Source organism: Podarcis cretensis (genome assembly GCF_951804945.1).
Source record: "Podarcis cretensis genome assembly, chromosome: 18".
Taxonomy (NCBI): domain Eukaryota; kingdom Metazoa; phylum Chordata; class Lepidosauria; order Squamata; family Lacertidae; genus Podarcis; species Podarcis cretensis.
Window position 1 is genome coordinate 10657180 of NC_137188.1, and position 25867 is coordinate 10683046.

The 25867-nt window shown below is 50.5% G+C and overlaps 1 protein-coding gene across 2 annotated transcripts in view; it reads right to left on the minus strand.

Annotated features, from left to right (window-relative positions):
• Nucleotides 1-1701: 1701 nt before the first annotated feature.
• MIDN (midnolin) overlaps nt 1702-25867 on the minus strand; it is a 47219-nt gene continuing 23053 nt past the window's right edge. For both annotated transcript variants that reach the window (XM_079960755.1, XM_079960756.1), the window contains exons 5-8: nt 14746-15132; nt 12385-12517; nt 10472-10774; nt 1702-1972 (exon numbers count right to left, since the gene is read on the minus strand). In XM_079960755.1, the coding sequence (XP_079816881.1) occupies nt 1710-1972; nt 10472-10774; nt 12385-12517; nt 14746-15132 (1086 nt within the window). In that variant the 3' untranslated portion in view covers nt 1702-1709. The remainder of the gene's footprint in view (nt 1973-10471; nt 10775-12384; nt 12518-14745; nt 15133-25867) is intronic.

Below are 25867 nucleotides of genomic sequence, written 5' to 3' on the forward strand. Positions count from 1 at the left end.
GTGGTGGAATGCGGATATTCTGGGTTATTGTTCCGGGGGTTATTCCGGATTATTGTTGTGGGTGCTGCCAAGCTAATATCCCGGGCATATCCTCAAATGGGGAAGGAATTGGTTGGCAGCCCAGAGCGATGGGAGATGACTGTACCACGAGGAGGAGCTATAGAAGATGGTGGCGGAGTGTTTTGAGTGTAAACTGGTGAGGAGGGGGCTATGGAGGATACTGAGCAACGGTTCTGAGGTTCCTCTGACCCCCCAGAGGGTTGGTCTAGGGAGAGATCTCTCGCCTTGCAAAAACTCACACTCATCTTCCATCGATAAAGTGGAATGGAGAAAAAACGCCCAGTGGCCTCCAATTTTTAATGCACGCGATTTAAAAAAAACGCAGCAAAGAAAAGCGATGCGATGCAAAAAACAAAACATAACAGGAAACTTTCAAGAGGGGAAAAGGAAGCCAGGATGAGGTCAAGATGGGCATTCTCCCTGCCCTGATCGTGTTTTAAAAAAAATATATGAAAAAAACAACAACACCAGGCTTCTACCACTTCACAATTCACACCTCTAAAGTGCATGGAAGATTCCTGGAAATGCAGACTGGATGGTGGGGGGGGAGGGGGGAGGACAAGCGCTTTGATTTGACAGGACTGGGGAGGGAGGGGGTCGTCGAAATGCTATATTATTTAAGGATGTGGGACAGGGGGGGAGAGGAAGAGACAAGGGATAGGCACACGTACATGCACACATCCTCTTAAAAAAATAATAATAACCAATCCCCCCACCCCCCAAAAATTCCAGAATCTGGGCCCTCCCCTCCTCTCAAATGCACAGCTCTTCCCGTAAACACAGAAACCACCAAATCCATTCAGAAGAGAGATAAACTTTTAAAATAAAAAAAGGGCAAGCTTTCAGTATTTGTTTTTTTAAGGAACGAAACAGTCTCCAGTTTTTTGGGAGGTACAACCAATTTCATAGGCAAGCAAGCAGCATTCGACACACACCCAAAACAAGGGCTCGTCCTCTCTCTCTCCCCCCCCGACTTTCCCCCGAAATTAACGAAACCAGGAAAACCAAGAGGTTTGTAAAGTCCTCCCGGTCTCCACACATCTCAAAGTCCAGCTCCCTTCACTGTTTTGCTTTTTTCCTCCTCCCTGGTCGGGGTCAGTCTTCCCTTCCACTCGTCACTCTAAGGCAGCTAGCTGTTCGAAGGATCGTCATCCTTTTCATAAAAATAAAAAGAACCGCGAAATGAAAACGAGGGGGTGAAAAACACACACACATACACACCCGAGAGAGAGAGAAAACCGAATTTTCAAAAAATAAAAAGTTCCTTTCAAGTCCACTTTTGGGAGGGAAAGTCTCTTTCTCGCTCCGTCCCAAGCCGCTTCAGTTCTCAAAACGAAAAAAGAAGAGTTTCGAAAAGAATAGAAAATACTGTTCCAATCTGCCTATGGAGATTTCCGTAGGGCTGGTCCGTCCGCCGCGATCCAATAAGTGTTGTTGTTTTTCGTGTGTGTGTGTATCTTGTTTTCTAAAAGGATCAAAGCACCCAAGGACTTTGCTCGCACGGACCCAAAAACGTATTATTAATTATTACTAAATGGTCTTTTCTTCCCACCCCCAGATTCCCGTTCAATGTCCCCTCCCACCCCCCCAAAAAAACTTCGGTCTCTTCGTCCTCCCCTCCCTGCGGTCTTGGTTTGTTTGTTTTCCTTTTATGCTACAACAAATTCGGATTTCATGTCCGCTTTGACTTCCGGTTTCCACACAGAGTCTTCGAAGTCTAGGTCCAGGCTCCCTTCGCTCGACATGCTACTGTTGCTGTTTGTGCGGCTGGACTTGCGGTTGGGGAGCCAGTGGTAAGGGGCGCGGGCGTCGCGGCGAGCTTTTCGGCGCAACCGCTTCTGCTGCATCAGAAGCTGCAGGCGTTCGACTTTGCAGCGCGTGGCGCGGTCCTCCGTCTGCCGCAACCGGTCGCCTGCGAGGGGAAAAACACAGAAACGTTAAACGAGGCGTTGGAAACGGGGGAAATTTGGAGAAAGCCATGCAAAAAAACCTCAACAACACTATTTCCCTGTCTACCAGCCTCTTTTATCTGTGGTCCCAGAATCCTGCTGGTCTCAGTGATCAGGTGACCCCAGAGATAGAAGGTCTGTTTTGGGGGGGGACAGGGGGCGGGCTGGTGTGGGGGACTCCCTGGTCCTGAATGGGGTAACTGTGCCCCTCACAGCTGTCCATGGAGGCGCAGGTCAATTCTGTGTCCAGGGTGGCTGTCTACCAGCTCCATCTGGTACGCAGGATGAGACTCTCCCTGCCCACAGACTGTCTGGCCAGAGTGGTGCATGCTCTGGTTATCTCCCGCTTGGACTACTGCAATGCGCTCTACGTGGGGCTACCTTTGAAGGTGACCCGGAAACTGCAACTAATCCAGAATGCAGCAGCCAGACTGGGGACTGGGAGTGGCCACCAACACCACATGACATAACACCAGTCCTGAAAGACCTACATTGGCTCCCAGTACGTTTCTGGGCACAATTCAAAGTGTTGGTGCTGACCTTTCAAGCCCTAAATGGCCTCGGCCCAGTAGACCTGAAGGAGCGTCTCCATCACCATCATCCAGCCCGGACACTGAGGTCCAGCTCCGAGGGCCTTCTGGCGGTTCCCTCCCTGCGAGAAGTGAAGCTACAGGGAACCAGGCAGAGGGCCTTCTCGGTGGTGGTGCCCACCCCGTGGAACGCCCTCCCTTCAGATGTGAAGGAAATAAACAACTATCTGACTTTTAGAGGACATCTGAAGGCAGCCCTGTTTAGGAAATTTTTAATATTTAACGCTTTATTGTTTTTAACACTCGATTGGAAGCCGCCCAGTGTGGCTGGGGAAACTCAGCCAGATGGGCGGGGTATAAATAACAAATTATTATTATTATTATGGACGCAGGTGGTGCTGTGGGTTAAACCACAGAGCCTAGGACTTGCCGTTCAGAAGGTCGGCGGTTCGAATCCCTGCAATGACGGGGTGAGCTCCCGTTACTCGGTCCCTGCTCCTGCCCACCTAGCAGTTCAAAAGCACGTAAAAGTGCAAGTAGATAAATAGGTCCCGCTCCGGCAGGAAGGTAAACGGCGTTTCCGTGCGCTGCTCTGGTTCGCCAGAAGCGGCGTAGTCCTGCTGGCCACATGACTCGGAAGCTGTACGCCGGCTCCCTCGGCCAATAAAGCGAGATGAGCGCCGCAACCCCAGAGTCGGCCGCGACTGGACCTAACGGTCAGGGGTCCCTTTACATTTACCTATTATTATTATTATTGTGTTTTTTATACTGCACACTGCCCGGGATGCTTTGATGGGAAGGGAGCCTACAAATTTAATAAATAAAGCAACATGGCTTGCCTGGCAGCTCCGTCAAGAACACCTCTCCTTTCCCACCAAGATTGGAGGAAATAAAAATAAAACATTCAACACCCCGATGCCCTGGGGGGGTGTGTGTGTGTGCGTGTTGGGAGAGCGAAATCGCAGGCGCGCCGGGTGTGCGCCAGCCTCGAAATGGAGGACTTTCCATCACCTCAGCATGGGGGAAAGCATCTGTGGAGAACCAGGATCCCGTTTCCATGGCAACAGAGACAGGAAGCCCAAGGAGCATCAAAAAAAAAAACAATGGCTCTCTTGCACACTTCTTTTTTTAAAAAAAATATACTTTCTCTCTTTCTTCTCATTCTAGCTCTCTCGCCTCTCCCCCCCCCCAGAGGGTTTCGAACACTTCCCGTCTCAGAGGAGAGAACAAGGAGTCACCCCTGACTTCGTGCCGCCCACTCTCTGCCGTCAACAAGGTGCCTTTTTCTCTATCTAACCCCCCCCCTTTCCGCGGCTTTGCTATAGCAGCCCGTGGGCGGGAGAACAATTGAGCGGGGTTTTTTGCAAGAGCGGGGGGGGGGGGGAGAGATGGAGGCGCCAGAAAATGGCGAGGTGGGGGGGGGGAGGGAAGCGAAACGAAAAAGGGAGCCTTGTGAAAACATTATATACATTTATATCTCACTTTTCCTCTGAAGGACGCAAAGGTTTTCTTTTTCTTGCGTGCGTGCAAATGGTCGCCCCCCCCCCGGGCTGTTTGCAGCCTTTTTAAATCCTCATGTCCTACCTTGCAAGGGGGGCAGTGATTTTTTTCTGGGGGGAACACACACACACACACAGGGGTACGAATACCCTTAAACGTTTTGTGGATCTTTTGTAGCTTTGTCCATTTGCAGTATATATTTTCTGCAAAATGGTGATTTACTTGAGTCAAAATGAGAGTACCCCCTAAACGCATTTTTTTAAGAAAAAAAGCACTGTAGAGGGGCCCCGAGAGTCAGCTATTATTATTATTATTATTATTATTATTATTAGTTCAACCCCCTGCAATGCAGGAATATTCAGCGCATATCGAACCTGCAACCTTCTTGATTTCAGCAACACACTCAAACCCGCTGAGCTATCCCCCCCCCACTCAAGGTGGCTAACAGTCCCGGATTAGGAGCCGAGAGAGTCCAGGATTCGAATCCCGCCCACGAGCAACTTTGCCAGGAGGGTCCGCCATTCATTCTCTCTCTGTCCCCCCCTTTAAATGAATCAAAGCACCCTCCCCTCTGCAGAACCAGGAAGGCAAAAGCCGAAGGATAGCCGAGCCGCCGATCACACCCTGCGCCTCAGTTTCCCCCCGCGTCAAATTATGTGGGGGAAGAGACCAAAGGAGAAGAAAAGATTGAGCGATGCGCACTAATGAGAGCGAAAGGGAAGCAGGAGGTGGAAGTTATGCGCCGCGCTGGTGACAGGCAGGACATAATCTGGGGGCGGTATTTATTCTAGAGGAATCCATCGAAGGAGACCACGATTGCACTAATGCCTTGGGATGAGAGAGAGGGAGAGAGACTGACTCTGTGGACAGGATGAGGACGGCAAGACATGCCCGCCCTCCAGCAAAAGAGTTTCATAATTGGGGAGGTCTATTCAACTATCCCTGAAGGAGACTCTTGAGAGTCCCATGGACTGCAAGAAGATCAAACCTCTCCATTCGGAAGGAAATCAGCCCTGAGTGCTCACTGGAAGGACAGATCCTGAAGCCGAGGCTCCAAGACTTTGCCCACCTCAGGAGAAGAGAAGACTCCCTGGAAAAGACCCTGATGTTGGGAAAGACAAGCAGAAGGGGACGACAGAGGACAAGATGGTGGGACAGTGTTCTCGAAGCGACCAGCATGAGTTTGACCAAACTGCAGGAGGCAGTGGAAGACAGGAGGGCCTGGCGTGCTCTGGTCCAGGGGGTCACGAAGAGTCGGACACGACTAAACAACAACAACATTCAACAATCCACGGGGTTTCAAGTCGACCTCGACTCTCCCTGCAATTTTTGTTTTTTTTTAATTAGAATTAAATCAAGGGACGATCGCTATTCGAATTAAATCAAGGGACGATCGCTATTCGTCGTTTTTATCTGTTGCATATCAACCTGGCAAGGGATGTGGGTGGCGCTGTGGGTTGAACCACAGAGCCTAGGACTTGCCGATCAGAAGGTCGGCGGTTCAAATCCCCGCAATGACGGCGTGAGCTCCCGTTGCTCGGTCCCTGCTCCTGCCAACCTAGCAGTTCGAAAGCACCTCAAAGTGCAAATAGATCAATAGGTACTGCTCCGGCGGGAACGCAAACGGCGTTTCCGTGTGCCGCTCTGGTTCGCCAGAAGCGGCTTAGTCCTGCTGGCCACATGACCCGGAAGCTGTACGCCGGCTCCCTCGGCCAGTAAAGCGAGATGAGCGCCGCAACCCCAAAGTTGGTTACAACTGGACCTAATGGTCAGGGGTCCCTTTACCTTTACCTTACTAGAGAACATGCAAAAATGTTTTCATCAGGGAGATCTCTCCGGGACAAAAACCATCTGCAAACTAGCCTAGCTTTCCCATTTAAATGGGACGCCCCCCCCAAAAAAAACCCCTACATGGCTACTCTTTTTTTCGTCCCACTTCCTTTCGCGTTTTTGGTCGGCAACTGGCCGCCTGCCCCCCAACAATGCAGCCCCACCAAGACCTAACAACACACCAGCCGTCAAAACCTTTTATGGTTCAGAAACGGGGGCAAGAAAGGAGGGTGACCTGTTTTCATGCAGCGAGGAGAAAATAAATAAAGAGAATCTAGGAAACGAGGGGGCGGCTCCCTCCCTCCCTCGCCCCCTTGATGAACACAACCACCAACCCACAGGTGTGCGCACAGAAATTGGTGTGCTTGACACACTTCGGCACGTTCTGACAGCCACGCCACCCCCCCAAAAAAACCAGTTTCCACCCAACTTCCCCCCCCCAAAGAAACAGAAAGGAAAGTGGCCAGATTGGGGGAGAGGACGAGAAAATTACTCTGGAGATAGGCAAGCAAGGAACAGGTTCGGAAGGTGGAATCCGAAAGATGCACAAAACTCACGATTCATGCACGAGCGTAAAAAAATACAGACACGTCGCCAGCTGCCAGTCTTTTCCGCAGGGGGGGGCAGATTGGGGGGCACAGACTCTGGCAGGCAGCGTGCGACGGATATAGGGCAGCGTGTGAGGAGGAGGATGAGAGGAGCTAAAGGTTTCTGGAGAGTGTGGGGTGTCTGTCCGAGGTCTCCTAGGGAAAAAGTGATTCTTGCGAGGTGTTTCCAGGTCCCATCAAATTTGTGTTTTTGTACAGAGTCTCTAAACCTGGAGCCATCTCCGGCCTCGAAGAGGACTAGGGACTTGGCTCGAGGGCAGCAAGAACAGCCTCGCAGCTACCGCTTACGGCTGAGGCTTATCTGCGTTCCCTTTCGTTCCTGCACAACAACAAGTTTGTTGCTGTTGTTGTTTTGTAGCCTGGCTGGATGAAGGTCAACCCAAGAGGAGCGGGTTCAAATCCAGCACGGCCTGCGTTCCCTTTCGTTCCCACACAGCAACACAGCGCAGTTTGTTGTTGCTGTTGTTTTGTAGCCTGGGCTGGGTGAATTTCAAACCAAGGGGCAGCGGGTTCAAATCCTGCACGGCCTGGTCCAAAAGTCCAGGAAGGGAGCAGGGCAGGTGAGAGAGAGAGAGAGAGAGAGAGAGAGAGAGAGAGAGAGAGAGAAGGAAAAAATCCCACAGTCGTGTCCCACCTGCAATTCTTGCAGCAAGGAAAATTGCAAACCCAATAGTGTTTTTGTTTAAATAACCCAAATGTGGTGGAGACACAGAGAGAGGCAGGGAAGGGAATTCGGAGGTTATTGCCAGATTTTTTTTGGGGGGGGGGGGGGAAGGAGGCAGAGCCGCCCTCGTCCTCCCAGCCTGGAACGCCGCTTTGCCAGAACTTGGCTGTCAGACAGAAAACTGTCAACCTCTTTCCCGCAGAAGAGGAGAGAGGAGCCTCCAATTTTCCGTTTGTGCCACAGAGAGAGGGTGGCGGCGAGGAGGGGCGAGAGTGGGCCGCCGAGGAGGAGAAAGAAAAGCAGTAACCGTGTCGGTTTTTCTTCTGCGCCCCCGCCAGCTCGCCTTGCTATTTTTGGGACGGGGGCCTTTGCCACACACAGCCTACGGGGGTGCGGAGAGGAAGAGGCGTGAAAGCAGGAAGAGAGAAAAAAGATAGAGGGAGCTATCCCCCCCCCACTTCTACTTACTCGTCCCCACGGGGCTTGCAAAACAACACAGAGAAGAGGAAAGGAGCCATTGCGCGTGGTCACGCTGAAGGTCATCCAGCCCAACCCGCTCGCGATGCGGGAAACGTTTGCCCAAGGCAGAATTCGAACCCACAACCCTAAGAGGAAGAGAGCCTCGTGCTCTACCAACTGAGGATAAAATCGACAGCACGCAAAAGGAGGGTGGCCAAGTGGGTTTTACTCAAGAGTAGACCCAGGGGAAGGACCAGGATGTCAATTTCAATGGGTTTCCTGCAGCAGGGAGTTTCACAGTTCATCAATGCAACGGCGGTCCAGCGGCTTAAATGTCGGACTAGAAGCTGGCGGAGACTGGGGTTCGAATCGTGCCCTATTTGCCCACGAAGCTCACAGGACTGGGTTGTTGTGCGGGATCGAATGAGAGGCAGGGAAGGACCATGTAAACGCCACTTTTGTTGTGGGATCCCAGCACCTCTGGAAGAACAAATCCAGATGTTCTTCTACTGCCGGCACCCCCAAACTCGGCCCTTCAGATGTTTTGGGACTACAATTCCTATCATCCCTGACCTGTTAGCCATGGATGATGGGTGTTGTAGTCCCAAAACATCTGGAGGGCAGAGTTTGGGGGGTGCCTGTTCTACGGGGTCCTCATGCAACATTTGGTCAAGTTTAATCCTTAAATTGGATTTGGGATGGCATGGGATTTTTAAACCCACGTCGGGCAACACAGATCCCTGCATTTTAGGGGTTTGGGCTAGATGACTTTGGGGGTCCCTTTCCAACTTATGTGTTTCCCGTCTGCAAAATAACTCCTTCAGTCCAATGGGACTTAGATAAGTAGGATAAAAAGGACCCCGTGACCATTAGGTCCAGTCGTGGCTGACTCTGGGGTTGCGGCGCTCATCTCGCTTTACTGGCCGAGGGAGCCGGCATACAGCTTCCGGGTCATGTGACCAGCAGGACTAAGCCGCTTCTGGCGAACCAGAGCAGGGCACAGAAACGCCGTTTACCTTCCCGCCAGAGTGGTACCTATTTATCTACTTGCACTTTGACGTGCTTTCGAACTGCTAGGTTGGCAGGAGCAGGGACCGAGCAACGAAAGCTCAGCCCGTCATTGCGGGGATTCGAACCGCCAACCTTCTGACCGGCAAGTCCTAGGCTCTGTGGTTTAACCCACAGCGCCACCCACGTTAGATAAGTAGGATAGGATTGGTCAAAAGTCATTCACGTACTTCCCCCCATAATTCCATAGCCCTGCGCCCTCTGAACGCTTCGAACTACAGTTCCTATCCATGAACGGAGGAAGGGGGCAAGGGGGGGGGTGCTGCTCAAAACCTCTGGAGTGGTCTAAATCAGCTTTAATCTGTAAGTGCCTGGGGGCAGAGACCTTGAGAGTAAAGAGGGCACATAACTGAACAGAAGCACAAATGGAGATTCTCACTTCTGCCAGAGGAAAGGGAACCCCCCAATTTAGCAGATCCAAACCGGGAAGAACGGGTCGTGAATGCAAAGTGACCCATTAAAAGCACGCAGGAGAAAAAGCCGTTTTGGGGGGGATTTTAGGCAAGAGAGTATGCAAACCGCACCCACGGAAACTGAACGGAAGAGGCTAAAACTGGAAGGGTTTGCAGAAGGGATTAATGTCACCTATTAGCATCGAGACAGAAGCTGTTCACTTCATCCTTGGCAACAAGCAGGGTCACCGTGACCGAGAATATCCGAGCCAAATAGAAAACCAAGAGACATCTTTTTCTTCCTTGCTCTCTCTCTCAATCCCCTCTCCCCGACTTCCAGACTTACTCTGCAGGGAGCTTCTGCATGTAACACAAAACATCCCACCGTGCTCAGGCGGGATAACTTCTCACTTGGGGGGGGAAGGGGGGGGGAGATAAAATAAAATAAAATAAAATAAAATAAAATAAAATAAAATAAAATAAAATAAAATAAAATAAAATAAAATAAAATAAAATATCAAGTCCTCTCCTTTTGCTGAGCCCCATTTGCACGCAGGCGTTAAGAGGACCTTCAAGGCTGCATCTCCCTTTTTTAAGAAGGGTAAAAGGCAAAGGGACCCCCGACCATTAGGTCCAGTCGCGGGCAACTCTGGGGTTGCGGCGCTCATCACGCTTTATTGGCCGAGGGAGCCGGCTTGTAGCTTCCGGGTCACGTGGCCAGCAGGACTAAGCCGCTTCTGGCGAACCAGAGCAGCGCACGGAAACGCCGTTTACTTTCCCGCCGGAGTGGTACCTATTTATCTACTTGCACTGGTGTGCTTTCGAACTGCTGGGTTGGCAGGAGCAGGGACCGAGCAACGGGAGCTCACCCCGTCATTGCGGGGATTCAAACCGCCGACCTTCTGATCGGCAAGTCCTGGGCTCTGTGGTTTAACCCACAGCGCCACCCGCATCCTCTTTTAAGAAGGGAGGAATGGAGGAAAGGAGCAAAAAGGAACGCGCCCGATATCACACCCATGTAATTCAATACTGCCTACACTGAACAGCAGCAGCTCTCCAGGGGAAAACTGAACCCGGGACCTTGTGCAAGGAAAGCTCCTTGGGGCTACGGCGCTGCCTAAATATATCCATGTACAACGCTGCCCCTTGCAGAGTCACAAAAGTCCGCAAGGGGCAGCCCTCACTGTTCCAAATTTGGGACTTGGGCTTATTCTGTGCATCGCTCGATCTAGCACAGCGCTGGCCGGCAGGGGTTTCAGACAGAGCCCTACTACCTGAAGAGGTCGGCTTTCGAACACGGGCCCTTTGCATGCAAAAAGCGGCAGCTTCCTTACAGACCAACAGCAAAGCAAGTTACTAGACCTCATGACCCGAGCCACATTCTGGACTCTTTTTCAGAGGCAGGACTCACCGGAAGGCTTAGACGCTGCCACTTGACTGGCGCAGGGGGCGCCCAAGTGTAAGGACTGGCTAGCAGCTGCTGCGATTTTCTCTGAGGTAGTGTTGCTGGCGAGATCCGGGGATTGGGGCGACGATGGCGACGAAGAAGTCGAGGAAAGCGAGCACTGTGTTTGGCACCGCAGCTGCGTCAGGGACTGGGGCATGCCCTGGTAGTGCCGCGTGGCACTCAACAGGTCGTTGAGGATCTGCAAGATGGTGCCGATGTCCCGCCGGGGCCGCCCGCTGCTGTCCTGGCAATTCGGGTGCAAAGTGCCTGCGAGGGAGAAGCAAGGTCAAGTCGCTAGTCCTCAAGGTTTATTGATTCTCAATCTAAACACATGAAGTTGCTTGGCTGGTTTTTCCTCCCCCTCCCCCAGAATTTGTGCGGAGGGAAAAGTTGGAATTGTAAAGTGGGCAGGGACACCCCAAAGGTCATCCAGCCCAACCCCGGCAACGCAGGGATCTCAACTTCCCAAAAAGCCCCCAAGGAAGGAGAGGCCGCCGCCTACAGAGGGAGACTGTCAGAAAAGAGTCTTGTTAACTTCCCTTTCCCGCGCTTGCTTAGGGTGAATGTTAAAGCTTTTGAAGGGCAGGTTTCTAGTCCACATGAGAAGTAGAAGTGGCCATAATCTGGGCCAGGGAGCAAACTCTCCAGTGTTCTCTTTGGTTTTTTGCTTTTTTTAAAAGCAGCTTGGCTGGGGTAACTCTTCGAATCAACAGAATCCAGTCCAACCCCCTGAAAATTGGGAATCACAGCGAAATACCGTATTTTTTTGCTCTATAAGACTCACTTTTTCCCTCCTAAAAAGTAAAGGGAAATGTGTGTGCGTCTTATGGAGTGAATGCAGGCTGCGCAGCTATCCCAGAAGCCAGAACAGCAAGAGGGATTGCGGCTTTCACTGCGCAGCGATCCCTCTTGCTGTTCTGGCTTCTGAGATTCAGAATATTTTTTTTCTTGTTTTCCTCCTCCAAAAACTAGGTGCGTCTTGTGGTCTGGTGCGTCTTATAGAGCGAAAAATACGGTACTTCCTGGCAGGTGGTCGTAACAACCTCTGATTAAAAACCCCCTCTTCAATGTTGCCGGACGACGAGAGAGTATTCCAATCCTGGCTCTCCAAACTACAAACCCCACGACCCCCAAGCAGTGGTTAGGCATGGTGAGAGATTTAGCCAACAACGTTTGAGGGACCAAAAGTTGAATAAGTCTAGAATAGAACCCCAATTTATCCCTAAGCACTAGTGGATATTATCAGAGTTCTGCAACATCCTTTGAAGGGGCTGGAATGTCACAGATTTCTCAAACCACAACCAACAAGCCCATTTAATAAATAATAATAATATGAATTTATATACCACCCTATACCCAGGGGTCTCAGGGCAGTTAATAAAATCAAGATATAAAACCACAAAACAACTAATAAGAATAAAAACAACCACCCAATAGCCCCCACCCCACTGGAAAAAAAAAACACATTTTGGAAGGTCATAGAATGTAATTCATATCAGCCAAAGGCCTGGTTAAAAGGGAACGTTTTTCCTGGCGCCTAAAGGTGTATAATGAAGGCGCCAGGCGAACAGATACAAATTTTTAGAAATGTTGAGCTCCAAAATTCACTTGGGTTTCTCTTGTCGGAAACCGGCACAGATCAGGTTCAGACCTGCTTTGTACAGAAACCCATCAGTTGGCTCCCACAGTTCGTTCGGGTCCATTTTTGATTGTAAAAACGGCACATGGACCTGCACCACAGGGCTCTTCTTCAGCAAGCAAAAGCACCCTGCGATGTTCTGAAGCTTACACACACACCGCAACACGAAGCCGTATTTTGTTCCCACGAAAGGCGGAGGGCTCGGAGGAAGAGGAGTTAAGGGTCAATGAAGACTTACCAGAAAACGTCCCCGAAAAAACACCCGGAGCGTGGTTCACGAAGCTTTCGATCACCGCGCCGGGTTTGCGGGGTCGGGAAGGCTGCATGGGGCTGGCACTGGGCGAAGGTTTGCTCCGTGTGGCGCAATCAACCTGTGAAAGGAGGGCAGGGGGGAAAATTGAAGTCTGTGCGAAGAATCAGAAGGGACACCCCACGGTCATCTAGTCCAACCCCGGAATCACAGGCAACGAATTCCGCCCAACTTCTGCCTAGAAACCTCCTGAATAGAGATGCAAATTCCTGCCTCAAACCATATTCAGAAAAGGCTTTTTCTTAACCCCCCCCCCCCATAAAGTCTAATTTGAATTAAGGCCAAAATTGCGGCTTTCTGGTGCCAGGGGTGTCAGTTCAATGGGAGAGTATTTGCTCTGAATGAAAGTTCAATCTCCAGGGAGATCTGGGAACTGCCTTGCATCTAAACCCCCCTGATAGCTGCTGCCAGTCCGTGCAGGCAATATCGAATGAGATGGACCAACGCTCTGGTTTGGCGTGCGGCAGATTTCTGGCCCTAAATGGTGACAGGCCACAGCTCGGACACCTGCCTTGCATGTAGAAGGTCCCCTCCCAATGTTTAATCCTCTGCGGATTGGGCCAGGAACATCCCTGGAGCGACGCTGCCAATCAGTGTAGACAATACAGAAGCAGAAGGACTAGTGGCCTTTATAAGGGAGATCCCTATCTACCGTATTTTTCGCTCTATAAGACGCACTAGACCACAAGACGCACCTAGTTTTTGGAGGAGGAAAACAAGAAAAAATATATTCTGAATCTCAGAAGCCAGAACAGCAAGAGGGATCGCTGCGCAGCGAAAGCAGCAATCCCTCTTGCTGTTCTGGCTTCTGGGATAGCTGCGCAGCCTGCATTCGCTCCATAAGACACAGACACATTTCCCCTTACTTTTTAGGAAGGGAAAAGTGAGTCTTATAGAGCAAAAAATACGGTAAATCGGCCCCCCATGAGGACTAGAGCCTTAGAGGCTTCTGCCCAATGGAGTTTCATAGACTCGTGGAATTGCAGGAGGGGCCACAAGGGTCACTCAGTTCAATGCAATGCAGGAGTCTTTGGTCCAATGTTGGGTTCAAAGGTATCACACGCAGGGGCTCTCTGCACATGCTCAGAAGCCAGAGGATGGCTTTGAAGACTAGACCCTGGTTTTGGCCCTTGGTTAAACTTTTGAACAAGGGGGGGGGGGGGAATACAGTGAGATCAGATAACATTTCTGCGATGAAGGAATCCTTCGCTCAACATGGGATTCGAACCCAGAACCCTAAGAGCCTCAAGCTCTTCTGTTAACACTTCCAAACTCAAACGAAGGGGCTCGTGTTCTGTTCGCTGCGTGTATTCATTTCAACAGGTCTACTTAAGAGCAGGGCTTAGCGGCCACAAGCCGCTCGCGAGAGCAACCGCTGCGGAGAGGTAAGCTAAGAAAATCGGGAGCGACCCTCCCACCTCCACACACCTCCCTTTTGCAGCCACTGGGGACTAAAAACTTGCTTTTTTAACCCCTACCCCCCAATTCTCAACATTCGGTTCCGGCACGAACTTTCTCCTGTCTTGCTGCCGAACTCGGCCCTTGGGGAGGGTCTGCGTTAAGTTTTGCTCATTGCACACTGGTGGGGTAGTCTCCTTTTCCAAGGCAGAAATCCATGGCGGTTTTGCAACCAGAACCATCCTTGCTTCCTTTCCTGCCTGGTTTTTCTGGCATCAATGCACCAAAACCGTACATTTTACTGTTTCAGTATTTTAATGTTGTATTTTAATCTTGTTTTTAAGTTATAGTCATTCAACTTGTTTTTATTATTGCTTGTTAGCCGCTCTGAGCCTGGCCTTGGCTGGGGAGAGAGGGGTATAAATAATAATAATAATAATAATAATAATAATAATAATAATAATCGTATTTTTTGCTCTTTAAGACTCACTTTTTCCCTCTTAAAAAGTAAGGGGAAATGTGTCTGCCGTCTTATGGAGCGAATGCAGGCTGCGCAGCTATCCCAGAAGCCAGAAAAGCAAGAGGGATTGCTGCTTTCGCTGTGCAGCGATCCCTCTTGCTGTTCTGGCTTCTGAGATTCAGAATATTATTTTTTTCTTGTTTTCCTCCTCCAAAAACTAGGTGCGTCTTGTGGTCTGGTGCGTCTTATAGAGTGAAAAATACGGTGTTTCTTCCTGTGGCGATGGACGATAAGACCCCTCAGGGCCCTGACCGTGAGAACCTTATTTCCCCAAAACAATCCCCCATTGCAATAGCTCAGACACGAGGCTCAGGTTCTGGGTTCGAGTCTCCTGCTGACTTGGACTAGGCGTGGACGAGACCACGACTCACCTCCGAACACGATGAGGCGCTCCCCATGCCGCCGCTCGCCTGGGCCCCATGCGAGCGGAACATGCCGGCTGTGACGGGCGTCGGGTGGGCGGAGCTACAGTACGTGGGCGGGGCCTGCGGCGGGGAGGCGGAGCTTTCCTGGCAAGCGGGTGGGGAGGCCGGGACCCGGGCGAAGTGAGGGGCGTGGGCGCCCCCGTGGAGAGCGGGGCAGTCGGGAGTGGCCGGGGGCGCAGCGGCCGGGGGTTCGCCGCGGCTGGCGATGAGGTGGCGGTGCTGCAGCTGTCCGCCGTTCTGCTGGGCCGCCAGTTGCAGCTGAACGAACATCATATGGTCCCCGACGCGGAGGGCCAAGGTGAGAGGGGATCTTCCAGACAGGAAGTCGTTTACCTGGGGAGGGAAGAAGAGGAGGATGTGAGAGGCAGAAAGGAGGCAGGTATCGAAAGGGCAGGATTCAAAACAAAGCAGATTCATTTTCACACCTCGGAATTCGCAGAAAGGGGAGGAAAAAACCCACAAGCACTACGTTGAATAATAATAATAATAATAATAATAATAATAATAATAATTTATTATTTATTATTTATACCCCGCCCATCTGGCTGGGTTTTCCCAGCCACTCTGGGCGGTTTCCAACAAAACACTAAAACACAATAACCTGTTAAACATTAAAAGCTTCCCTAAACAGGGCTGCCTTCAGGTGTCTTCTAAAAGTTTGGTACAGTGGTACCTCGGGTTACAGACGCTTCATGTTACAGACTCCGCTAACCCAGAAATAGTGCTTCAGGTTAAGAACTTTGCTTCAGGATAAGAACAGAAATCGTGCAGCGGCAGCAGGAGGCCCCATTAAGTGGTGCTTCAGGTTAAGAACAGTTTCAGGTTAAGAACGGACCTCCAGAACAAATTAGGTACTTAACCCGAGGTACCACTGTAATAGTAATAATTTATTATCCATACCCCACCCATCTGGCTGGGTTTCCCCAGCCACTCTGGGCGGCTTCCAACAAAACACTAAAATACAATAACCTATTGAAACATTAAAAGCTTCCCTAAACAGGGCTGCCTTCAGATGTCTTCTAAAAGTTTGGTAAGTTGTTTTTCTCTTTGACATCTGGTGGGAGGGCGTTCCACAGGGCCGGTGCCACCACCGAAAAGGCCCTCTGCCTGGTTCCCTGTAACTTGGCTTCTCGCAGGGAGGGAACCACCAGAAGGCCCTCGGAGCTGGACCTCAGTGTCCAGGTAGAACGATGGGGGTGGAGACGCTCCTTCAGGTATACTGGACCGAGGCCGTTTAGGGCTTGAAAGGTCAGCACCAACACTTTGAATTGTGCTTGGAAATGTACTGAGACCTAATGTAGGTCTTTCAGGACTGGTGTTATATGGTATCGGCACCCGCTCCCAGTCCCCAGTCTGGCTGCTACATTCTGGATTAGTTGCAGTTTCTGAGTCACCTTCAAAGGCAGCCCCACATAGAGCGCATTGCAGTAGTCCAAGCGAGAGATAACCAGAGCATGGACCACTCTGGAGAGACAGTCTGCGGTCAGGGAGGGTCTCATCCTGCGTCCCAGATGGAGCTGCCCTGGACGCAGAACTGACCTGCACCTCCATGGACAGCTGTGTGTCCAGAATGACTCCCAGGCTGCGCACCTGGTCCTTCGGGGGCACAGTCACCCCATTCAGGACCAGGGAATCCTCCACACCTGCCCGCCCCGTCTCCCCAAAACAGTACTTCTGTCTTGTCAGGATTCAAACTCAATCTGCTAGCCGCATCCATCCTCCAACTGCCTCCAGACAAGCAGGGTGGGTAAAACTCAAAAGAAATAGGATTTTTTTATTTTAATCAGATTTTTTTTTATTTCAGTCAGATTTCTAAAATAAAATGCTTTGGGGGGATTTTTTTTCTTCTTCTAAAGATAGATTTCTGTTTAAGTTACATTATACTCCAAAGGCTATTCATCAGGAAATGTTACAGGTAGATAGCCGTGTCGGTTTGCCATATTTGAAACAAAATTAAAAAATTCCTTCCTGTAGCACCTTAGAGGGCAACTAAGTTTGTTATTGGTGTGAGCTTTCGTGTACATGCACAATTCTTCAAACTTCAGACTGGTGTCAATAACAAACTCAGTTACTCTCTAAGGTGCTACTGGAAGGAATTTTTAAATTTTGTTTCGACATCAGGAAACGTTTTAACTTTTTTCATGTGTGCTAGAACTCAGTCCAAGTTTGCTTCTAGTTGCTTTTTAAACCCATTTAACCTCATCACTTAACAAACATGGATACATATGCCATAATGTTACCGTTTTGGTTAAGTAAATTGTATAAATTGTTATTAAGGAAATGATTATTTTTCTCCTTCCAATAAAGTACAGCTGAAAAGTTGTCCAAATATAAACAGTTAACTTATTAAACTTCACAATGTCATAATTACCTGTCTATGTATTTCTAATAGTATAACCAAGTCAGTCATTTTTGATGTAACTGTAAAAACTGCTCTGAAAATTTATCATTCCAAAAATGAAACCTTCATCTGGTTGTAAAAGTTAAGATTTTGCCAGCAAGAATGAGTCTTTCTGTTAAAAAAAGAGATTTAAATTGTCCTACTGACTAGTGATTAGAATCAAGTCATACTGACTAGGGATTTAAATCCGGATTTAAATCGATTTGATTTAAATCAAATCCACCCTGACATCAAGGGGTCAAAATTGGCGCAGCTTTAGAGCCAAGTGGCCAAAACCACCACATCTTGGAAGCCACGAGGTTAAAATCAGTGCCGTTTTGAGATCAAGTCGTTACATTCCATGCAGTTTTGGAATCAGCGGTCAAAACCAGCCCCATTTGAAATTGTGGGGTCAAAATCGAGCCATTTCTAAAGGTTCGGCCCGCTTTCTTGAGTCAAAATGGTCCCCAGCTGCATGCAAATGGACAAAACTCCTTGGGCAGTTGTGAAAAGTCACGTCTACGATATCTCAAAAAGTGCCCAGATCCGTAGCGAACAGACAAAAAGCAACCTGGCTTCCAAACATATGTAGTGGATTAATGGATTTCGATACGCTCCTCACATTCAGTCCCAGAGCAGCGTCCGATAACAAATTTACTTGGGGAGCGAGTGAAAATCAAGTTGCTAGACCTCAGGGCTGCAAACCTCAAAACGGAAACGGGTTCAGGATTCAGAGTCTGTTTTTGCTGGTTCCCTGCTCTCTCTCCCCGCATACTCCGAATTCTCCAAACGAGGAACAGGGGAGGATTTTTTTAAAAACTTCCGCATAGCCGCCTGGAGACACAGCCCGACTCGCCATAGGTGAGCAGCTACCTGGAAAAGCCTGGTTTCAGAGGCAGCTCACAGCTACAGTCTTACTTTTCAACTACCGCATTTTTCGCTCTATAAGACGCACCAGACGACAAGACGCACCTAGTTTTTGGAGGAGGAAAAGAAGAAGAAAAATTGTCTGAATCCCAGAAGCCAGAACAGCAAGAGGGATCGCTGCACAGTGAAAGCAGCAATCGCTCTTGCTGTTCTGGCTTCTGGGATAGCTGCGCAGCCTGCATTTGCTCCATAAGACGCACACACATTTCCCCTTACTTTTTAGGAGGGAAAAAGTGAGTCTTATAGAGCAAAAAATACGGTAATTATAATAAAAAATAAAAAATACGGGGTCTGTTTTTATGCATATTGTGTTGTTTTTATGAAGTTAGCTGTTCTGAGCCTGGCCTCGGTCGGGAGGGGGGGCGGGGGGGGATACAACTATTTTTTAAAAATATTATTATTATTATTATTATTATTATTATTATTATTATTATTATTTTGCCTCCTCCAGTCCTTACAAAAACAGCAACCTAGGAACAGTTTCCCCTTGGCCCAGGTTTCCAGCGGAGGATGAGAGCACAGTCCTCACGCTGAAACCGCACCACTCACAGTTCAAAGACTGGGTCCCGTGGCAGGCAGCCTGTTCAACAGGTGCAGCTCTGCCGCCAATCATTCAGAGTTTCGGAGCAGCTGCACCTGACGGATTTCTGCCTGCTGGGGGCTGATGCTCCATTGGGGTGGTGGAGAAAGCCAGCAGATTGGAGGGCCGGGTTTCTCAAAACACAGGCCCCCGCTGCCCATTTTCCACCTCACTGCAGTCAATCACCACTGTGGGCAGACCATAATACCTGACACACCTGTGCGATCTGCCGGGATTTGGGTGGGGAAGCCCCAGAACAAGCCCTGGTCCCTGGGAGGGGAGGGTGTGGGGAGACAGCAGTAAATATTTGCTCAAGCAGGTGGGGTTTGCTGGTCTAGGGAGGAGTCTTTTAAAAGAACCTAACTAGACATTTCGTCCTCGCCAACTTAAGAAGGTAAAGGGTATGAGAAGCAAACTGAATAATAATCTGGTTTTTCCTCCCTTCCATGCCACCACCGAGATAAGGTAAAGGTAAAGGGACCCCTGGCCATTAGGTCCAGTCGTGGCTGACTGGGGTTGCAGCGCTCATCTCGCTTTACTGGCCGAGGGAGCCGGCGTACAGCTTCCGGGTCATGTGGCCAGCAAGTGGCGTAGCGTGGGGGGTGCAGGGGGGGCCGGGCGCACCGGGCGCAACATCTGGGGGTTAGGGGGCGCAAATCCATGGGTTAGGGGGTGCAAATTACTTGCCTTGCCCCGGGTGCTGACAACCCACGCTATGCCACTGTGGCCAGCAGAACTAAGCCGCTTCTGGCGAACCAGAGCAGCGCACGGAAACGCCGTTTACCTTCCCGCCGGAGTGGTACCTATTTATCTACTTGCACTTTGAGGTGCTTTCGAACTGCTAGGTTGGCAGGAGCAGGGACCGAGCAACGGGAGCTCACTCCGTCACAGGGATTCGAATCGCCGACCTTCTGATCAGCAAGTCCTAGGCTCTGTGGTTTAACCCACAGCGCCACCCGCATCCCAGATAAGGGTCACCACTGAGATAAGGGTCTGCAAAGCAGCCGCGAAGCGGATGGGTCTTTAAAACCATGAGACGCTTCTAATTCCAGAGTTCTGGGTTCGAGTCCCATGTGGGGCAAAAGGTTCCTGCGATGCAGGCGGGTTGGGCTAGATGAGCTGCAGGTTCACTTTCCAACAATGCCTTAGGGCATGGGTAGGCAAACTAAGGCCCAGGGGCCGGATCCGGCCCAATCGCCTTCTCAATCCGGCCCACGGACAGTCCAGGAATCAGTGTGTTTTTACACGAGTAGAATGTGTCCTTTTATTTCAAATGCATCTCTGGGTTATCAGTGGGGCATATGTATCCGTTCACCCGCCCTCAAAATATAGTCCGGCCCCCCACAAGGTTTGAGGGACAGTGGACCGGCCCCCTGCTGAAAAAAATTGCTGTGTCTGTTTGATAATGTGTGCTTTGCCTCGCTAGATGAAAAATGCGCAAGACGAAAGGGTTTTTCGTTTCTTGAGTTGCTTCGCAAGACGAATTTCCCTATGGGCTTGCTTCGCAAGACGAAAACGTCTTGCGGGTTTGCTTCCTTTTTCTTAAAGCCGTTAATACCCGGGGAATCCGCGCTCCGCAAGACGAAAAAATCGCAAGACAAAGCAACTTGCGGAACGAATTAATTTAGTCTTGTGAGGCACCACTGTATTTGATTTGGAAAAAGTTTGCTGACCCCTGCCTTAGGGATTTGTGGAGTTTATTCCTCCTGCAAAGGCAGTGGAGGTTTTTAGGAGAAGAATTTCCCTTCTGCTTTTCTCGCTAGGAGTTGTTCAACCGACACTTCCGAAAACTTTTTGCAATGAGCACGGACAGAGAGGAATTCTCCCTTCTTGCTGCTGCAGAAATGTCAGCAAAAGGGAGAGAGAAAAGTAATAAAAATCTAGGTAAAGGTAAAGGGACCCCTGACAATTAGGTCCAGTCGCGGCCGACTCTGGGGTTGCGGTGCTCATCTCGCTTTACTGGCCGAGGGAGCCGGCGTACAGCTTCTGGGTCATGTGACCAGCAGGACTAAGCTGCTTCTGGCGAACCAGAGCAGCACACGGAAACGCCGTTTGCCTTCCCGCCGGAGTGGTACCTATTTCTCTACTTGCACTCTGACGTGCTTTCGAACTGCTGGGTTGGCAGGAGCAGGGACTGAGCAATGGGAGCTCACCCCGTCACGGGGATTCGAACCGCCGACCTTCTGATCGGCACGTCCTAGGCTCTGTGGTTTAACCCACAGCACCACCCGCGTCCCATAACAAAAATCTAAGCGCACCCAAAAAAACGCTCCTTGCATCATCCGTGACCCTACTCGACTCCAACCCCCCCCCCAAGCACCTGCTGGGATCCTGTAGACACCCTAGACCTCCCCACAACTGTTCATGCCCCATCTACACACACAGAAGAAACGGAAGACAACACCCCCAACCCCCCGGCTTCGAAGTTTCTGAGAAACCCGTGGGAACTGAGGGGGGCCGGATGCAGGCAGTGGGCGCAAAGCAGCGAAGTTGAGTTTCGGACAGCCGGGAAGTTGAGCAGAGCGAGGTTTAGCAGGCTGCTACCTGGAGGAAGCAGACCTGAAACCACCTCTAGCACGCAAATTATTATTATTATTTTCGAAAGGTTAGAAGGCACCTAAACACGGAAGAAGTGGGACGAACCTCAGCGCTGCTCTTTTCTGCAGGAACAGCATCATAAACAAAACAGATGCGGAAAGCATCAAGCAAAAAAAACCCCCAGTTTGTTAAAAAAATATACCTTGTTTTTTGCTCTCTAAGACTCACTTTTTCCCTCCTAAAAAGTAAGGGGGGATGTGTGTGTGTCTTATGGAGCGAATGCAGGCTGCGCAGCTATCCCAGATGCCAGAACAGCAAGAGGGATTGCTGCTTTCACTGCGCTTCTGGCTTCTGAGATTCAAAATATTTTTTTTTCTTGTTTTCCTCCTCCAAAAACTAGGTGTGTCTTGTGGTCTGGTGCGTCTTATAGAGCGAAAAATACAGTAAATTGATTTAACAAATCATGCATATTCAGACCTGGTAGCTGTTTCTGTACTCTCTTCACCAACACTGGGGTGGAAGTGGCTGAAATACCCAGGAATTGTGACCTCGAGGGGCTCCTGAGCATGTGCAGAGTGCAGCCCCGCTAGCTAGTCTAGAGTACGCATTCCTATCCCCAGGGAAGCAAAGATTGCGGATGTAAGTCCTTCGGCACGTGGTCTAATCTTCCTGCCTTCATTCGCAGCCGAAACCCAAGACTGTAAGCGCCTCGAGGGCAGAGACTGGCTTTCCTGGTTGCCGCAATGCGCCACATTGCTACCAGGGATGTGGGGCAAAATAGAAGAGGGCAAAACACGCCTGTTCTGGTAATTACCCTACGGAACTCCCTGCCACAAGAAGGGAAAGACTGCTTGCACTGAAACCCAGGAATTTTTGGGGGGGGGGGGGTCTCTGTCTCCTGCATTGCAGTGGAGTCGGACCAGATGACCCTCATGGTGCCTCTGGAAGGGAGAATTCGAACTCAGACCCCACCCCACAGCCATGAAGCTCAGAGCCTCTCAAACATACTGTCCGGGGTTGCAGCACGAATGAAGCAGGGGAGGGGAGGGGGACTCACAACCAACCCCCCCCTCCAACCGAATTATTTGGAGCTAGTATATGGATCAGCCATGGAAAAGGGCAGTCTATCTGCGAATGCAAAGGATGGTCTCTTCCATCAGGGCCAGAACAAATGCTTGCCTCTATGACATGGGTAGGCAAACTAAGGCCTGGGGGCCGGATCCATCCCAATTGCCTTCTCAATCCGGCCCACAGACGGTCCGGGAATCAGGGTGTTTTTACATGAGTAGAATGTGTCCTTTAAAATGCATCTCTGGGTTATTTGTGGGGCATAGAAATTGGTTCATTATTATTTTTTTGCAAAATATAATCCGGCCCCCCACAAGGCCTGAGGGCCAGTGGACTGGCCCCCTGCTGAAAAAGTTTGCTGCTCTATGACAACCTCCAACAAGGGCTTGAGGTGACCCAAGGCAGATCTACAGGACTAGAAACTTAGCCTTTGCTCCCGCCCCCCCAAGTCTGGAGAGCTGGGGGGGGGGGCAGAGAGGAGAGAAGCCACGCTCTCCAAATCTCCAGGCGTCTGGCATCACACACACACACCCCGGCCTGCGCCAGTCACGAAATTCCAAAACCAGCGCAGCCGCAAGGGAGCCTCTGCCGTCAAATGCACCCTCTCCCCCCCCCCCCCCATCCGCCGGCCGCAAGTCACGACTCCCGGTCTGTGTGTCTCTCCCTGCAGCGACCGCCCCCACCGGCGGCACAAAAGACCGCTGGGCCCCCGCCAGGTTAAAAAACAACCACCATTACCCGTCACCTTGCAATAAGCAGCAAGCAATATTTATTATTGATTTTGATTAAGCAGCAGAGGGGCGGGGGCGTCTGTCGCACGCAGCTGGAAGAGAATCTTTCCACCTCTCCGTCAGGAAAAAAATGCATGCTTTTTTTTAGGCTCCCCCCCCCCCACAACAAAAATAATATCGTTCCACCAGCTGAATGGAAGGCACTCGTTTGTTCTCAAAAGCCTCACGCCAGCCCAAATGGCAATTTCCATATGCATAAAAGGTCTGGGGGAGCCTTTCTTTGAAGGATAAATTCTCTCTGCCCCCCCCCCCACCGCTGTAAATTCGTGAGTAGCCCCTCTGCTGGGATTTCAATGGCGCTCAAGTACTCTGTCCCCCTGGCAAAAAGGGGGGGTAAATTTTGTGGAGAGGGTTTATTCTGCCTCCCCCCCCCCAGGTAAACAGATTATCTGTTTATTATAGAAACTAGGCACCAGGGGAACGTGGGAGCTCAAGAAATGCAGAAACCTATTTTGTGCCCCCCCCCAAAGCCAGCCGTTGAAAAATACAAAAGCAACATACACCCCCAGGGCAAATCGCAAGGGCACTAAACTTGACCATAAAGTGTTTTAATAACAGGAAGCCGTAAGAGAACTAACAAAATGACGACCGCACATTATGTCACTGCAGCCTCAGAGGATATCGCAAACCCATTTCACAGACTCTGTGACTGAGGGTATAGCACAGGGAGGAATGAGGCAAACAAAAAAACAAAACAAATTAATTCGGGATTGTGCACCAGTATGGGGGAAAATAGCTTGGAATCTACATGCATCTGATGCCCCAAACCCCCCAAAAAATGCTGCCTTGCAAGGGGTTGGGCTAGATGGCCTTTGGGGTCCCCCCTGCCAGTTCCACAGCTCTTTGAAATAAGAACGGAGGGCTCTCCAGCTGGGAGAAAACTAAACCCACACGTGACTCATAGCTCTGAGCCCCCTTAAGGCTCAACGCCCCCTCCTCAGTTTTTTGTTTAATCTGCCATCTGTTTTCTGCTTGGTGCTCTAACCATTAAGGCACCCTGCCCCTGCCGCAGAAGAGAGCCCGTCTCTTGCTCTGCCCTCCTCCTCGCGTTTCCTCTGACGTCAGAGGCCAGGCTGAAGACGGAGCGCCCTTCGCTGTCATTAACCGGAGGCTGATGATGCCCTGGGTACCAGCCACCTCCGTGCCACAGGAGGCTGGCACGACTAAAAATAAAATCTTCCCCTGGCGCTCGCTTCTTTGGAAAGAGAGAGAACGAAAGAAACAGAGAAAGGAGGAAGAGGCCCAATTATCTGTACGCAAGCACAAAAACACACACAAATAGGCAGAAGAAGCATAGATCTGCCAGCCTGGCATGGGTCAAAGGAACCACGGAGGAGGACACCCGCCCAACATCGCCCGCCGGGCGCTTCACACTACAGTTCCCGGCCAGCACCGCTGATTCCTGGGGACAGGGGGCGGGTGGGAACTGGGAGTCCCAGGACGACACCAGGTTGGCCAATTCACATGCCAACTTTATACCTCACTGGGCCTGGTTTAAAAGAGAGAAAGCGCTAACGCAGGTAATTGGGGGGGCATTTTAAGGGGGGGGAAGCATACCCAGGTCTGAGGCATTGCAAAGGGTTGGACCAGAGGAACCTAGCAGTATGCTTCACACTTTACAATTCTACGAACAAATACGTTCAAATACGCATCACGCAAGGAAAGAGGGCCGGGGAGGGAAGAGGAAAGTTAGCGGGCTCATAGAGATGCCACTTTTTTTTTTACAGTGTGGATATGCAGTTACCTAAATCCCTTAGCTCTGTAGGTCTGGTTCTGGTTGCCAGGCACTCTGCGCGCACTCTAAGGAATTGTTGCCACTTCCTGGTTTAGAGCCAGGAAGACAGGAAGCTGTTTTGTTACCTGGCTCATTTCTGTCTACCTGTAGGATGCTGGGAATCGGAATCTTGGGACTTTCTACGTGCAAAACACCTGATTTACCACTCGGCTGTGGGTAGGCTGAGCTCACACTCTGGACAAAATTTCTCTTAACTTGTCAACTTGTAACGTGAAATACACGTACACACCTCACGCAAAACGCCCACTCCGAAGGCTCATGACAGAGGCAAGGGGGGGAATGAAACTCTGCGCATGCTCAGAAACCCTGCTGCCCTGGAAGCAGAGACAAACCTTTCTGCAAAACAGCAGAGAGGGAAATCAAAACTCAGAACCTGTTACCTGCCCTGGAGGATGAAGTTGCACAACTGCACACCCGGCCTGGGTGGGTGGGTGGGGAATGCACTCTACACATGCTCAGGGAACCTGCCGCCCTCGACAAACGCGTCAAGGCTGCCGATAAGCCTTTCCACAAACTACGGGAGGGGGGGCTGGGAACTTAAAAAAACAAAACCCTGCTGTCACAGAGATTGCAACACAACCTCAGAGGGTTATCTGCGCCAGAGGACGCAAGTTTCACAATCACACAGTCTTCTGGGAGGGAAATGGGTGGGTGGGAGAAAGAGACACACACACACAGAAACCCAACTCCATGTTCTCTAGAGAGATGGCAATGGGTTTGGGTTGAGGGCGGGAGAGAAAGAGATAGAGACGTACTTCTGTGCCAACCATCCGAAAAAAAATATTATTTTCCTGCTAGGATTCAGAAAGCCTTCTGAAGGAAGAAATATAAATTGATTGCCTCTGAATCCAGCTCAAGAGCTGAGCCCCAGTTCCCAGAAACCAGAGATGACTCAGAGTACACCGAATTCTCCAACGACGTGTTCAGAAAACTTGGCCCGAGGTAACCCTCGCCTTGCCCGCTTCCCCGCCGCTCGGGGAGGGTGGCAC